At 41.7% G+C, this 15,898-nt stretch overlaps 1 protein-coding gene across 6 annotated transcripts in view; it reads left to right on the forward strand.

The window, feature by feature from the left end:
* Positions 1 to 3,091: 3,091 nt before the first annotated feature.
* Positions 3,092 to 15,898, forward strand: part of LOC144770595 (uncharacterized) — a 412,313-nt gene continuing 399,506 nt past the window's right edge. For 4 of the 6 annotated variants that reach the window (XR_013598948.1, XM_078655265.1, XM_078655275.1 and 1 more), the window contains exons 1-3: positions 3,105 to 3,188; positions 6,826 to 6,899; positions 9,722 to 9,816. Coding sequence is in view for 3 of the 6 variants with exons in the window: in XM_078655265.1 (XP_078511391.1) it covers positions 3,149 to 3,188; positions 6,826 to 6,899; positions 9,722 to 9,816 (209 nt within the window). In the remaining 3 variants the exon portion in view is untranslated. Of the gene's footprint in view, positions 3,189 to 6,825; positions 6,900 to 9,721; positions 9,817 to 15,898 lie in introns of all 6 variants that reach the window. The other 2 variants (XR_013598953.1, XR_013598951.1) reach the window with 2 other exon arrangements.

The following is a 15,898-nucleotide window of genomic DNA, read 5'->3' on the forward strand; positions in this document are numbered from 1 at the left end:
ATTCCGGTGTGTGTTTAAAATTACTGCACGCTGTTTAACAGCTTTATCTTAAACGAAGGGCATTTACATGTGCTTCAGTCTCTCGCAGTGCATATTTCTTCTCTTCCTGCGCATTTAAAAAATGGGCGTTTTGACCTTGCGCAGACGTCTGGATTTCAGGATTCCCTGCTTTAGCATAAAGGCTGCTGCATGAATGTTAAATGAATCAGACCCTTAAGGCTTCTGGAGAATGGAGATTTATACTCCATTAAACCTGATCTTCCTAGGCTTATTAGCTGGTAATTTCACCCCGGATTGCCATATAGAGCGTTTTATGCTCAACAATAATAAAATTGGGTGTAAACTTTACACTTTATTAGTAAACATTATATGCTACTGTCTGGCGGAAAACCGTAATGAATTCCTCGCTCCTCAGTTTATCGGGATTGCTTACGCTGTAAAAACGGCACAGGGTGACACTATTTGGCTTCGAGAGGCGAGGACAGATGCCTTCCTCCCAGAAGGGGTCTTCGCCCCTCCGACACTTGCAGCTGTCGCTCCAATGGAGTGATGGGAGTGAATAGCCATTTACGGCATTAGACCAGCAAACACGCATTTAAACTAAAGCGCTTGTGAAATAGGTTCCCTTGTATTGTGTTTCTAGTGAGATACATTTTCTGAGGAGCGACCAGCCCGCTCATAACTTGCCTGCCAGAAACACATACATTTCTAACAAACATTCTAACACAAGCCCCCCTTTAGTATTGCCCGATTTGACTACCAGGCTCAGAGCTCCTAGCACCTAGCAAGTGCCATCCTTTTTGCTGTACAAGTGCTGGAGCAATTAAACTCCAATACAAGACCACTGAAACCAAAATGCGGGCAGAGCACGAGTCCTGTGAAGCCAACTGTAAATAGTCTGGGTAGGTGTAATTAGTTAATACTCATCACTTCACCCTGAATTCTGCTTAGGAATGCTATTCATCTATTACTTGAGACGGGGACGTAATATTCCTTCACTTATACAGCGCGGTCTGGTCGGTACAATATTGTACAAAAACAGTCCTTAAATGCTGCTCGAAACTATTGTCAACACATACTGCCCTCTTGTGGGCTACAATTTTAAAGTGGTTACCGTTCAGAGTAGCCCGCCGAGCGTACCTATGGATACGTTCGTGTTTTAGCCACATGGGTACTTAACAGTGGGCGCTAGGCAGATAGCGCAGGGGGAAAACGAACTGGCAATGCAGCTGCATCGCACACGTAGGTTCGGTTCCTAGCTGGGCAGTAACCTAAGAAAAATATGTTACGATGCAAACAATGTTTAGCATAGCACGAATAGCTGAGTAATGAGGCAACACAGGCTCTTAGGGCGAGCAGGTCACTGGTAGCGCATTGTGGATGTCCATCATTGAGTCTCACTCAACCTATCAAACTTCAGTAAAATATATTTGAGCGTTATGTGCCAGTTCCAACTTTTTTTTTTTAAAACAAGGTTCACTGCTGCACAGCTAGGGTGCAAGGCTGTGTTGGTTACTACAGCACACATGAACACACACATGTGCACATTCTGAAGGCTGCAACGGTGGGACTAATGTCCAACTCCGCCCCGTATCTGTGCACAGATGGCCTGATGGGACTATAAGTAAATGGGATGAGCATGCCATAGCGTTTAAGTGGGCATCTAAAAAAGATAGATCTCATTTCATTTTCACTACAGTGCGAGTTCTGTGGTGCTATGCATTACTGTGCCTATGTAGCGCAACAGGGTAAACTAGAGCTTTACTGTGTTGACACTGAAATTGAAAGCCGCACCAACATATTAATGTTATATTCGCTCAAAACAGCGGGAAGATTACCATCTCCGCCTTTACAACCTCTTTCCACAGTGCAGCAGTCAGAATGATTCACCAATTCCCAACCCGCTTATCCTCCGGTGTCGCTGTTCCCAGGGTGTGCTGTTACTACACTCAAATAACAGGCAACTCAAAACGAGACCCTTAATCTGAAACACAACTTACCATGTAATCAACTAAAAAGACATTTTTGGAACAGCCCTTGATTTTGTCTCCAGTACTTATTTATGTACAGATTAAGCACCGGCTGAAAATACACACAAATCGCCTACTCCACAGAGAAAATTATTCGTTTTTTTTTTTTTTTTTTTATTAAAGCTTTGAAGTTGAGCCAATGCCGAGTCTCGAACCCTGGCCCCCTGCTCCTAAATTGTATCTCCAAAGCGCTTTGCTACTGCCGATGCCTAGTTTCGAACCCTGGCCCCCAGCTCCATGAATAGCTAGATCTGCGCGTTGAGCCATCTCTTCTCTATAAATTCAAAGGTTTTTCCCGATTCAAGTGTCTAGAGCTCAGATTTGCACGAACACCAACAAATGATGCGCTGCCGACGTCGGCCTCAATACCTAGTTCGCTTATACCTAGGACTGACTGAACACTCTCTCACGCTCTAAACACTGTGGAACAGCCCAGCCACCCTAACTCCACCAGAGGGTGAAAGGAGGCAAACCCGTGGCGAGCCCAGATCTAGCGCACAGCAAACCCTTCTGGGGCGTCCCCTCGGAGCAGAACGGCCAATGACTCACCTTGCTTGCCTGAGCCCACGACCTGTCCCCACTCGAGATCTGTGCCGGTGTAGCTTCGCCTCGACAACGCCAAACCGCTCCTGGCCTCATCTGGGCTCTCCCCCTGACATCGCGGTCCTGTTCCTGCCGCGTCGCCCATCACCACCGGACCCAGCATCAGCCGCGACGACCTGCAGAGGGTGCCCGCTCGCCTCAGTGCGGCCTCGAAAGCACTCTGCCTGCACGCCTCCCCTTCTCCACTGCTGGGCTCCGTTCGGGCAGGCAGGTGATCGACCTGGAAAACAAAAGGAGAAAATTACAAAAACAAAGAAGCCCCGAGCGCGGGGCACACCGTTTCGGCGAGGGAGCGTCCAGGGACAAGGGGGTCTCCTGGGCGCTCCCTATCTCTTTATTCTCGAGGGGCCAGGTGGCCCCTCCTATAGCCCGTCCCCCCTGACCCGGACCCACTTCCCAGGATCCGGGTCAGGGAGGCCGCCAGCCAATCGGCGGTGGGCCGCGCCCCCCAGGGCACGCCCCCACCGCCGAATGGCGACAAAGGAGAGAGTGGGGGCGACGGTCGCCGCGCCGCCATGCGTGCGGGGGGGCCGAGGGCCCCCCCTTTTCATTTTGGTAAGGAACAATTATCAAAATAATTCTGTATGGTGTACTGCAACATTTAGTATGAAAAACCAAACCCCATTTGCAAAATTAAAGAAACATTGGTGTCTGCTTCAGCTGGATCCTAATTTGAAAAAAGTACTCTCACATAAGCCTAGTTTTACATATAGAAAAGCTGGTTAATTTTCAACCATGCTGTTTCCTGTGATACTTAAATATATTTAAATGAGGATTCAAATGTTACCACTGCTGTTGTGAATAGGGGTTTACAGATTAAAATTAAAATGCAATGCTGCCTTAGGTTAACTTTCTTAAAAGCAAGCATGTCATTTTTAGATACATAACTCATCATTTAGCACTGCTTTTGGCATTTGAACTGCAGCTCTACTTTCTTCTATCTAGTATTGTATTGGGAAAAGATTTTCAAGATAAATGTTAAACATGGTGTTGGATTCAGTCTGGAATCTAACTTCTGGTCAAGCGTCTGTCTAAAGCAAACTTTCTGAATAGCAGTGTGTGTATTTAAACACAGATTTTATCTCAATGTACTTTATGTATTATATACATATGCCTTATTTGTATTTTTTTTATTACGAGCCTTGAGAAGGTGACCTTTGTGCAGCAGAAAGATGTGTTCTATAATAGCACGGATTGGATGGGGTCAATCTTATTGTTCAAAATTATAGGAATGCAAATTTCATTATGAATAGCATTTATTTTGTGTGAAAGCATAAGGATGAAACGTGTCTATTACAGTGAAAGAATATGAGTATTTAAATAAGAGAGTTACACCAATAGCTTCTTTTTGTGTGGTGTCTCAGATTTAAATGTAATGGTTATAGTTACATCAGAGGGGTAACTGATGTCTCAGAATGCACGTATTGCTTGACACATTTGCCCCCTTTACCTCAGAAAACATATATCAATGAAAATGTAGAATTAACCTAATTACATAGAGTAAAACAATTAACAAATAATTACTGAACCATTCATACATGAAATGACTACATTAAATAGAAAACCACAATTAATTATGGCGCGATATAAACAACAGAGATACTACATAATTAAAGCTGCTCCGTCACCTGGCTGTACAAAAAAGGGGTGGTAATGGACGGAGCATCCGAACCAATCAAACACTCAAGTCACGTCACCTGGCTGGGCATAAACAATTATGATAGAAGAAGGATAATCTGCATGACAGATGTAACTGCATGACTAATTACAGTAAGTGCTCAAATATACAAACAGTATTAAAAAAAAGCTTAATTTAAAAAGTTGGAACAAGTTCTTTAATGAAGTATAGTAATATGTATGATTTAAACATTTGGCTTCTTACAATCCTAATGCAAATACATCAGAGGAATACCTCCAAACTACTCAAAGAAATACCAAATATATATTCAAACTGTAATTCAAGATTTAAAGTTTCATTACTCAAAAAAACATAACTTTAACTGTAAAATAAATTTCAAGCCAATAATTAAAAGTAAATTAAATGCAACATTAAAACTACGGTGTTCAATGTATATCTTTACAGATCTCAAAGTAAAACCAACTTTGTTTTTTATAGGACACATATACTCAGTAGAATACATTATAGATAAACATATACTTTGGAAATGCCCTAAATAGTATTTCACTGTGTTTTGTTGACATTTTAATACAATTAATGCAACCTTAGAAATTGTGAGAGAACACAACAACTCTGGCACAGACAAATAAGTAAGTAATCTGGATAAGTGCAACAAAAAGTCGGATTTGCTTGAATTAGGAGCGTATAATGAGCTCAGTTGTAGAGTTTGTCTCAGCTTTTTTTCATTTTGATAAACACATATTTTCCCTCCTGGTCAGTCCAAGTTCAAAGCACTCAATGAGGGAAAGTCTATATATAGTATAGCAACCCAACATTTCTTGAAAGTGTTAATGGAGATGTTTGGGCTATCGTCCTTCGAGTTGGTTCAACAACTATAGACAACCATCCCCACCCATTTCCTCTTTATATTGTCTGATTTTTCCAGTGTCAGATCTGTCTCTTGGACCATTGTGATATCAGTGTGTTTATGTTTAACCTCTACCGCGTTTTCCCGCTGTGCGCTGATTTTTCAAAATCGTGCTGTTTATGACAAAGCCAGCTCGTCATCCGCGTAGCGCAGGTAATGCCCATGACGAGCTGGCTTTGTCATTAGCATCGAAGGGGTTAAAGTAAGACAGCATTTTTTGGTGCTTAATATAACTTTAAGTTATTAACATTTAATGATATAACATTAATATGTATCTGAGAGGCTGCTGTTGGGCTCATGATTTCCTTAGGGATGTGTGAAGGTCTCAAGTTGCAAGGGCTCCTCAGGAGCAGTGGAAAAGTATATACAGAGGGAGTTGGCTGTGCCAGGCTGTTTTTGGTGTAGCAGGTCAGAGGGAATAAAGTTGATTACTGTCTCCACAGTGGCTGGACTCGTAGAGAAGTAGGAGCCACCCAAGTGCAGCCTATAGCTAGGTAAGCCTGGATAAAAAAAGTGTTTAAAAACTTATTTGCCTTTTCCCATCTACCCAAGCATAACAAAGAAAGAGAAAGAAAATGAAAAAAACAGAGAAACAAAAATAGATCTCTAGACTTTCACCTCCGAGCCTTATTCTGCTACCCATGTGCAGAGGGAGATGGCAGAGGCGTAGTCAATGGTAATGCAGAATGTCTTGGGGGTGGTATTCAACCCAGAGTCATCATATTGAAATGAGTTTTGCCAACTACCTTATGTGATAAAGATTTAGCAAATGCAAATTTCCAAGGAGATCCTGAGGTTTGGAACCACATGGCATCAGAGAAGTCAAAAACCATTATATATCTAACAGCAAGATCCTATGAGAATAGGGACAAGGAGCAAAACAATGTAAATCATTACAATAAGTGTTAGTATCATTATATTTCTCACTGGGAACTTCTGGGGATATAAAGGTGTTCAAAGACGAATAGCATAATTAGCTGCATCATTGCCTTTTCAATCGTTCAGTGAAGAGTGTGATTTGTCTCAGTCTAGGGAGATAGCTTCTACTACCTTGTTGACATCTCTCGTGTCTGATTTCCTATGGTATAAGGAGCGGGCCAAGGTGAAGGAGTCCAGCCTGTCTTTTCAATGGTCTTGGCTTCTTTCATTCATGGTCTCACCTCCGGTTGTAGCTCCATAAATGTCTGTCTCCAATAGGGCGAGGCTCTCAGTTTCATGTTAGTGTGCTAGGACAACCATGGCATGAAACTTAGATGTTTGACCATTGCACTAGCATGAGAATTATTGCAGGGTGAAGATGTCACGTTTGATATCATGTTGGTGAAGTTATGGTAGCAGAGCCAGGAATTTGTTGCTTTTTATCAGTTGGTCATGTGACAAGTCTTCAGTGATGTGGATCTGTTGACCATCCAGTATGAAAATAGGCCCTTGTGTTTTTTAGGCACCTGTAATATAGCACCTGGACATTTACAAGAAGGCATGCAATAATTCCCCAAAGCTTATCGTGGGATAGGGCTAGGTGTAGTCAGAGTCTGTACGCTCCTTGAAAGTCCAGAGGATCTACAAATTTAGGTATCTATGATTTAGGTATCTATGAATGTAGGAAGGCCATCATATCATACACTCTGTCTCCTCCCATACCGCAGGATATGGTGTTCTATCGAGAACCATCTTCAGTATCCATGACGTTCTGCTAAGATGTCAAAGTTCCAAGTCCCAGGTAGGTTGGTGGTTTGACTGTCTATCTAGGTCTTCCAGTCATCTGTCCATTGCATCCAATTAGTTATGCACAGACATGAAATTGAACCCTATGTTTAAAAACTACAGTATATTAGAATACAACATTTTAACATATATGGTTTACAACATCAACAAAAAAACTTACCTGTGACATTAGGTTCCCATTATATTTTTGAAATCACAATATGTTTAGCACAACATTATTGAGTATCCATATTTGGGAGCTGATATTCAGATAACCTAGGTCTACTGAATTGTCTACAAAGAAAACATTTGAGTTGTTTCGAATAAATGGAAATATGGCTAAATCCAGCATCCTCTTCAAATATCATGATATAAATCAAAGGAAGATGAAAACATTAAGGCAATAACGATGGGTCAAGAATGAACCAGATGGTAAGTTAGCCAACATTTCACAATGTTGGTTATAGTTGTTGTTGTTTGCAGGAGGGAGCGATTATCTAGATGGCTTGAGCACTTTCTGAAGGTTGTAAATGAGGATCTATGTTTTTTTAATTTATCTGAATTGTTACATATCAATTATATATGGTAAAAAAATGTGGGATAGTATTCGATCAGAGTGAGTGGGATTTGTAAGAACCCAACCTTTGTCCTGTGGACGTAGTCATTGGACACTGATTGTTTTGTCTGCTTGACTGTTAGGGGAGCCTGCAATGTATCCACTGATAATGCATCAGAGTAGGGACTACATGTAGAACGCAGAAGAAGAGAACCACACGGGCAAAGCAAAGCAGACTATGACTGAGCAAAATGAGTAAATTGGATTAGGACAGGCAAAGAAAAAATTAGAAAAAGGAAGAAGATAGGCTATTGGGCACCATGGCTCCAAAAATATATTAGTAAAATGATGTGCGCCTAAATAAAATCACGTTCATCCACTTTCTTTTTTTACCATTTTTAACACGTTCATAAGTGTGAAAGAGGCAGGTCAGCGAAAGAAGGGCATTTAAGATAAATTCACTGCAAAAGGGTGTCTTGATCAAATGGGAAACCATAATCCCACCTTCCCAATACCTGCTGGAACCTTAAGGGAGACTACAAGGTGGTACGATGGAAACAATGGCCGGCTGACAGGGCACTGTATTAATTGTGACAGATAAAACAGTGATCACTGGTTCACACAGCTCAACGAAAGATCACTGAAGTTATGAACCTACAGAATAATGGACAAGGTTGGGTGCATGATCATTGATTGGAATGTAGGAACCAACCAGTATCGGTGTAAGACAAACAGTAGAGTCTGTTATCTAGAGGAGATGGAGCGTTTGACCAAAGACACATTGACAACTGTTAAATCAAAGACTCTGAGCAGGAGTCAGGGTGATTTTTGAGGCAGGCGGACCTTTTATTTAAAACTATTTCATCTGTTAAGTATGGCAGGGCTGACATTGGTGAAAATTGTGCATAAAGGCTTCCTTTGATGCAAATATCTTTTGTGGTAAATCTAAGAAAAAGTGTGCAACAGTATCATCTAGTTGAGCAGCAGCACAAGTCAGGCAGTTCTACTATGTAACAGGGAATCAGTGGGTGGAACAAATATTAAATAAATAAAAGTTCAGTGGTATGAACAGCTGACGGTGGCATAAGCATGAGGGGCCAGTCTCATGATGCTCATGAATATAAAATGCTAAAGTGCAGTAGATGTGCCTGGTTAACATCTCACCACTCCGTGCTGCACAACGCTTTGAAGGGGTAATATGTATTTTTCTACTCCATATTTGTGGTGTTTATTTCCAATTAGATTCATGCTATCACATTATATTGGTCACTGTTCAGGGTAATTATCTCAAATGTTACTATCCGCAGTAAAATTTGGCGATCCACTGTCAACTGTAGTCAGTGAAGGCAATGTTCCAAAGCTATGATGCCAATCTCACATACATTTTAATGAAGAAATGTATTACTAATGACACATAAAATAAAATCCATAAAGAGAGCAAATTTGCAACCTGTGTCCTCAGTCAGTTTTTAGTTTAAAGCCACTGAATCACGGTAGCTTCCAAAAACTACAGTTGATGGTCTTCAGCATATCATGCTTTCAGTTATTAAACTAAGAAAACGTGAAAACCTCAATTTATATCTCATCTGCCTCGAATTATAATGTGACAATTAATGTCACTTTAGACTGATCCCACTAATGAAAGGTCTGTGTTTAAAATTATAAAACATTATTTTTATTTTACAAGTTGCACTACGGGCAGTTCTGAATTTAGATGATGGTGATGAAGCAGATAAACTGCTGAACCCTCTTAACTGACACATAAAACCAATCATGACACATTTGAGAGAAAAGACGACAAACATGCACCATCTGTGTTAACTATGCATTACAGAAAACATAAAAACATTTAGAAGACTTAGTTACTGCATCATAAAAGTATGCATACCAGAGTAAATTAGATAGACTGTATTATATTTACTAGTACTGGTGTATCTTTTCAAAATGTAATAGAAGATGTTAAGTGGTAAATTTACATGGTCTAAACACTGAAGTACTAATGGAATTAATGTAATCTGGAGCATATTATGTACGATATTGAGGAGTCTCATTCTAATCTCCTCATTTTGCATATGTGAAATTGTGCACCAAGTGAGAAAGGAGAAAGGTGCTACACGTCCATACTAAAACCAAATGCTTGGAAACTTTTAGGGAATAATCTTCATACATGCATTAATGCGAATCACTAGAAAAAATATTAATAATTTATGTTTTTAAATAATTGTATATGTTGGTACTTTGGAAATGTGTCTAATTTATGCTGCATGACAATCACTTTATAGGAAATGACCAATGGACTGAGTGGTCTGACCAGATGTGTGAACCAGAAGGCACCACGGAATTTGAGGATTGTATTCTACACTGATGTGACAGAGAGGTATTGTCACCTTTGCTTTTTCTTTTGGAGAGACACTCTTCCACATCACTTCTTCTTAATTTTTGGAACTTCCTTGCGGACTCTATTGGCCTTCCTTCTGGCTGATGCATATGCTCTGTATGCCATTCCCAGACTTCTTTCCCCCATGGGAGAGTATCGTTGAGCTTTTATGGTTCATGTCCCTTCCTCAACTTTTCCATGACTTTAGAAATTAATGCCAATCTCAGACAGTGATTTGACTACCCTGCACTCTTGGATCTTAAATGCCTGCTATTGATGTAATCACTCCTTTTAAAATTCTGATGAAAATCTAACTTTACCTAAATCCTGTTTCTGTCTCCTCATCTTTTGTCTCCTATAATTGATTGTGTATTCCAATTGAGTTACTAATGAGGGATGGGATTGCAAACAGAGAGATCTCTGGAGAGCAGATACTAATGTTATTATTCTGCATAGCTTCAACTGAGTTATTAGTTTGTATGATCTTAGTTAGACTGAATGTCATCCCAAGATTTGGCCTATCCATGATAATACTTTACTTGTATAGCTTAGTTTGATATTTATATATATATATATATATATATATATATATATATATATATATATATATATATATATATATATATATTCACTGAAAAAACCATAGGTTATAGACCATATATAGTTAGGAATTAGCATTTAAAAAACCTTATTTTACTCACACAAAACCATTGAAATTCCATATATAGTTAGTTGCACTAACTATATATCGCGCACCCGCAATCCACTGCTGATCATGTCACATATTACATCATTCATGACATGGTCAGTGACATCACTGATGACATCACTGATGACATCTCAAATGACATCACTGATGACATCACTGATGACATCATCCAGTGACTGTGTGTTTCTGTAAAGTTTAAATATGTTTTAGATATTGAAGAATGAGTAGATGTATAACTGTCTGGACGAAGGATTTAGTAGGTGCATGACTGAATGTATGAGTGAGTGATTAAATGTGTCTCACTGAGTGCATGGGTTAGTGACTAAACTGTCTTAATTTGTGCATCATTATGTCTGTTGTTCTGTAAACTACTGCATGTGTTGATCAGTAGCTATATGATTAACTATATGGGTTATTGATTGATTGTCCAAGTATTTGTATGGGAGACTGAGTGTGTGTGTGGCTGGCTGGGAGGTGTGTGACTCTGTGCAGATCAATGTGTACTTGTATCAATGATTGTATAAGAAAGTAAGTATGTGTTACTATATGTTTGAAAATGTAAGGTGCTCTATGTTTAACTGTATAGACAAGAAAATGGAAGTGTGATTGATTCTTTACAGGACTGACTAGGTGTGTGAGTAACTACATGGATGAGTGGCAGAGTGTGAGTGTCTGTATAGGTGTATGAGTGCATATGATAGTGTTGTAAAGATGAGTGATTGTATGTATGAATGATTGTATGGGTGAATGAGTGAATGTGTGTGTAGACGTAGGAATCAGTGAGTACGTATGTAGTAACTAGTATTGGTGTGTCAATGGTTTCAAAAATTATACTCTGTATTTAACACTGGGTGAAACAGAGGTTATATTAAAATGTGAGGAGATGCATTGTATTGTCACATGAATGATATCATCAGTGATGTGGTCATTGATGTCAAATGAGATGTCATCAGTGATGTCATCAGTGATGTCATTTGAGATGTCATCAGTGATGTCATCAGTGATGTCACTGACCATGTCATGAATGATGTAATATGTGACATGATCAGCAGTGGATTGCGGGTGCGCGATATATAGTTAGTGCAACTAACTATATATGGAATTTCAATGGTTTTGTGTGAGTAAAATAAGGTTTTTTAATGCTAATTCCTAACTATATATGGTCTATAACCTATGGTTTTTTCAGTGAATTTTCAAGGTTTTGTAAATGCTAATTCCTAACTATATATGGTCTATAACCTATGGTTTTTTCAGTGAATTTCAATGGTTTTTTAATAGCAAATATCATAAGCTGTCGAATGTCAAGTACGTGGTAAGTGAAAACATTTTCGTGTTTATGCACACTGATCTGCTTTGAATGGTGCCCCCCCCCCTCATTTCTATTAGGAGTACTCTCTCTTTGCAGATAGTGAAAGGTAGTTAACGCAGGCCTTTGCCCCCGTTGTAATCCGTCGTGCCTGCTTCTCTCTCCATTTGATTGATTGTTATCCAAGTATTTACTGTTTTAGAATTAGTTCTCTTTGGTTCATTCTCTATTTACAAACAAACACAGAGTCGCAATACTCTGTTTAGTCTTTGCAGATAACGAAAAATCGTGTAAAAAAAAAGAAAAGGAATCGAGCAAAATCAGTAGGCCACTAATGGGATCTCTTTTTGACCTCGCTAAAATAGAAACATTAGGAACAACCCCTCATGACAAATACAAAACTAGTGAGATGAACTGAACTCCACACAATGATGGCTGCAAAACAGCTCGGCTCCGCCACCCACCCCGCCCAAAATAACGATAAAGAGCGGCTGCCATGATTGGTTGCGGAATGGCCACAACGGAGCTACGAAATGGTGCTGCTCTCATGCTAACCCCAGCTTCGGTCTGAAACATCCAGAAACACTGTAGACTACCAATTCGATCAGTTCCGGTAGCGCCCCAATGTAACCCGGTAGAGAAGAACTAGCCCTCCCCTCTTTGACTGATGGTTCTTGTTGCCTGTCCCTTCTGTTGTCATTTAACAGAACTATTTAGCCTGCTGAAAGGGGTTGTGTTTCGACCGCTGGTTGGTGGAGACATTTTGACTATATTCTGGACCTGCGTTGTCGCGTAATGCGTCATATGACGCGCCGCGTTAGCGCATCCGGAAGTCATCCGGGGCGCGCAGCGCGTAACATAAGCATAACAAGTCATGTGACTTGTTAATAAAACTTTTCATTGGTTCATTTTACTTTTCTTATTCTAATGATGAAAGCCTTGGTCATATCACCTAAAAATTACGCTTTTAATTACTTCCGAACATTATTTTCTCTTAAATATATGTTATAATGTTCCAGGCTAATGTACTTTCCCGGAAATTTTACAACTGTCCTGCAAGTAAAATATATTCTTTTTTCGAGAAAAAGAGCGTTTCTTCGTCCCATGACGGAGCCGTTGAGCAAAAGAGGGTCGACCTGCTGTCTTAGTCGCCGATACGCCTGAATATGAGATTCTTATCGATCACTTTATGTTGCAGGAATAGAAAACACAACAGCCCTTGACCATTTATCTTTACTGCGTTCCTTCGTATTATACCTTTTACCCTTCATGTAATTGGTCTGCTTTATTTCACTTGCCTTTTAATGATTCTAAAACAGTGACTATTATTAAAAACTTTACCAATGTATACACTACTACCATGTTTTCTTTTAAAAACCTTTATTGTGAAAATTTCATTATACAAATACGAGCCTATAACCACGTGGGCCTGCCACGGAGCAAACTGTAATCGTATATGATGAATAGACATTTACACTGTAGAGGAACGTAACGGGCGGGCCATTAGGTTGCAAAAACTAAGGTGTCTAACAGTTACGGAATCGGTGGACGTACATTTTATAATTAAAATACGACAGGGCCAGTTACAATAAAATTATCTAGATATACATTTGCGGGCAAGTACCATGGGTGACGTTAATTCGAATTTTCAACAGTACAGTAATCAATAACACATCAGAACTTAATATCAATAGGGATGTCGAAATATTCAATCAATTCTCGTCCCCGCCCGCCATGTGCTTCAAAACTGCATACGTATCTCGTGATTTCAAGGTTCTGCAACCAGTACACAACAAGGAGTTACGAGTCCCATTTATTCCGGCGCCATTTTGGGCGAGGACGGGCAGGTCCAGGATATAGTCAAAATGTCTCTACCAACCATCGACTATGATGATGTTCATATGCTGTATTTATTAGAGTAACACTCATCTGCCCACATGAAATTAATTTACCACAATCTAAACATGTCATTTTAATCTTTCCAAAGTTCTTCTAAATATTTGGGACCGTTTCCCTTGCCTCTGAAGCTCTCAGTGCCACTTCTTTGATGAATGTACTAGCAGGTCAGGGGTTCTCCTCCAAATCTCTCTTTTATGCAGCACTATAATTAATTGGTGCCACCTCTCCATATGACGATGCATGGTATAGTTACCACAACTATATTTTTTTTCGGTTCCTCTGGAGAGTTCATCGTGGCAGATGAAGCGTGTAACATACCGGGCATTTACCTTTTTTTGCATGTACAGGAAAGGAAAAAAAAATCGAGCGTCCGAGTTCTAAGGTGTCCCAGGGCCATTTTAGTGGACCAGGCCCAAATCCAAAGAACAGGCCGCCATTTTGAGAGTCCTCTTGCAGCCGCCTGTCGCTGTAGCATCAAGAGCGGCCGAAACTCAGCTGAATGGCAACTGAAATGGTAAAGGGGCGCCCCACTACATTTCAGCATTGTAGGATGACCACACCAGTACAGCAACTTGCTAGACATCACCTCGGTGCCATCCGGATCTCGGCGCCCCACTGCAGATGAAGTGCCTCTCAACTATGAAACCACCACGGAGACATCCGGATCTTGGCGCGTTGTGCTGCCTTCGGCCTATTCGCACATCGGTCCGCTACTGACGCCATCTCACAGGCTAATGGGGTGACCCACGCCGAGTTTCAGCATTGTAGGATGACCACACCAACTTGCTAGACATCACCTCGGTGCCATCCGAATCTTGGCATCTCAACGCCTAGTGGTATCTTCCATACAGAAAATATTGTTACGCTGCCTTTGGCCCCATTCGCACATCAGTCCGCAACTTAGACATCACCTCGATGCCATCCGGATCTTGGCATCTCAGCGCCTTGTGGTGTCAGTCAGAAAATATTGTTGCGCTGCCTTTGGCCCCATTCGCACATCAGTCCGCTACTGACACCATCTCACAGGCCAATAGGGCGCCCCACGCCGACTTTTACCATTGTACGATGGCCACACCAGTGGCACAACTTGCTAGACATCACCTCGGTGCCATCCGAATCTTGGCATCTCAACGCCTAGTGGTATCTTCTATACAGAAAATCTTGTTACGCTACCTTTGGCCCCATTCGCACATCGGTCCGCAACTTAGACATCACCTCGGTGCCATCCGGATCTTGGCATCTCAGCGCCTTGTGGTGTATTCTCTTCAGAAAATATTGTTGAGCTGCCTTTGGCCCCATTCGCACATCCGTCCGCAACTTACACATCACCTCGGTGCCATCCGGATCTTGGCATCTCAGCGCCTTGTGGTGTCTTCTACTCCGAAAATATAGTAGAAAATATTGTTGCGCTGCCTTTGGCCCCATTCACACATCAGTCCGCTACTGACACCATCTCACAGGCCAACAGGGCGCCCCACGCCGACTTTTACCATTGTACGATGGCCACACCAGTGCCACAACTTGCTAGACACCACCTCGGTGCCATCCGGATCTTGGCATCTCAGCGCCTTGTGGTGTCTTCAAATCAGAAAATATTGTTGCGCTGCCTTTGGCCCCATTCGCACATCGGTCCGCTACTGACGCCATCTCACAGGCCAACGGGGCGCCCCACGCCGACTTTCAGCATTGTAGGATGGCCACACCAGTGCGGCAACTTACTAGACACCACCTCGGTGCCATCCGGATCTTGGCGCGTTGTGCTGCCTTCGACCTATTCGCACATCGGTCCGCTACTGACGCAAACTCACAGGCCAACGGGGCGCCCCACGCCGACTTTCAGCATTGTAGGATGGCCACACCAGTGCGGCAACTTACTAGACACCACCTCGGTGCCATCCGGATCTTGGCGCGTTGTGCTGCCTTCGGCCTATTCGCACATCGGTCCGCTACTGACGCAAACTCACAGGCCAACGGGGCGCCCCACGCCGACTTTCAGCATTGTTGGATGGCCACACCAGTGCGGCAACTTACTAGACACCACCTCGGTGCCATCCGGATCTTGGCGCGTTGTGCTGCCTTCGGCCTATTCGCACATCGGTCCGCTACTGACGCAAACTCACAGGCCAACGGGGCGCCCCACGCCGACTTTCAGCATTGTTGGATAGCCA

The sequence above is a fragment of the Lissotriton helveticus genome, chromosome 1_1, assembly GCF_964261635.1.
Source record: "Lissotriton helveticus chromosome 1_1, aLisHel1.1, whole genome shotgun sequence".
NCBI lineage: Eukaryota > Metazoa > Chordata > Amphibia > Caudata > Salamandridae > Lissotriton > Lissotriton helveticus.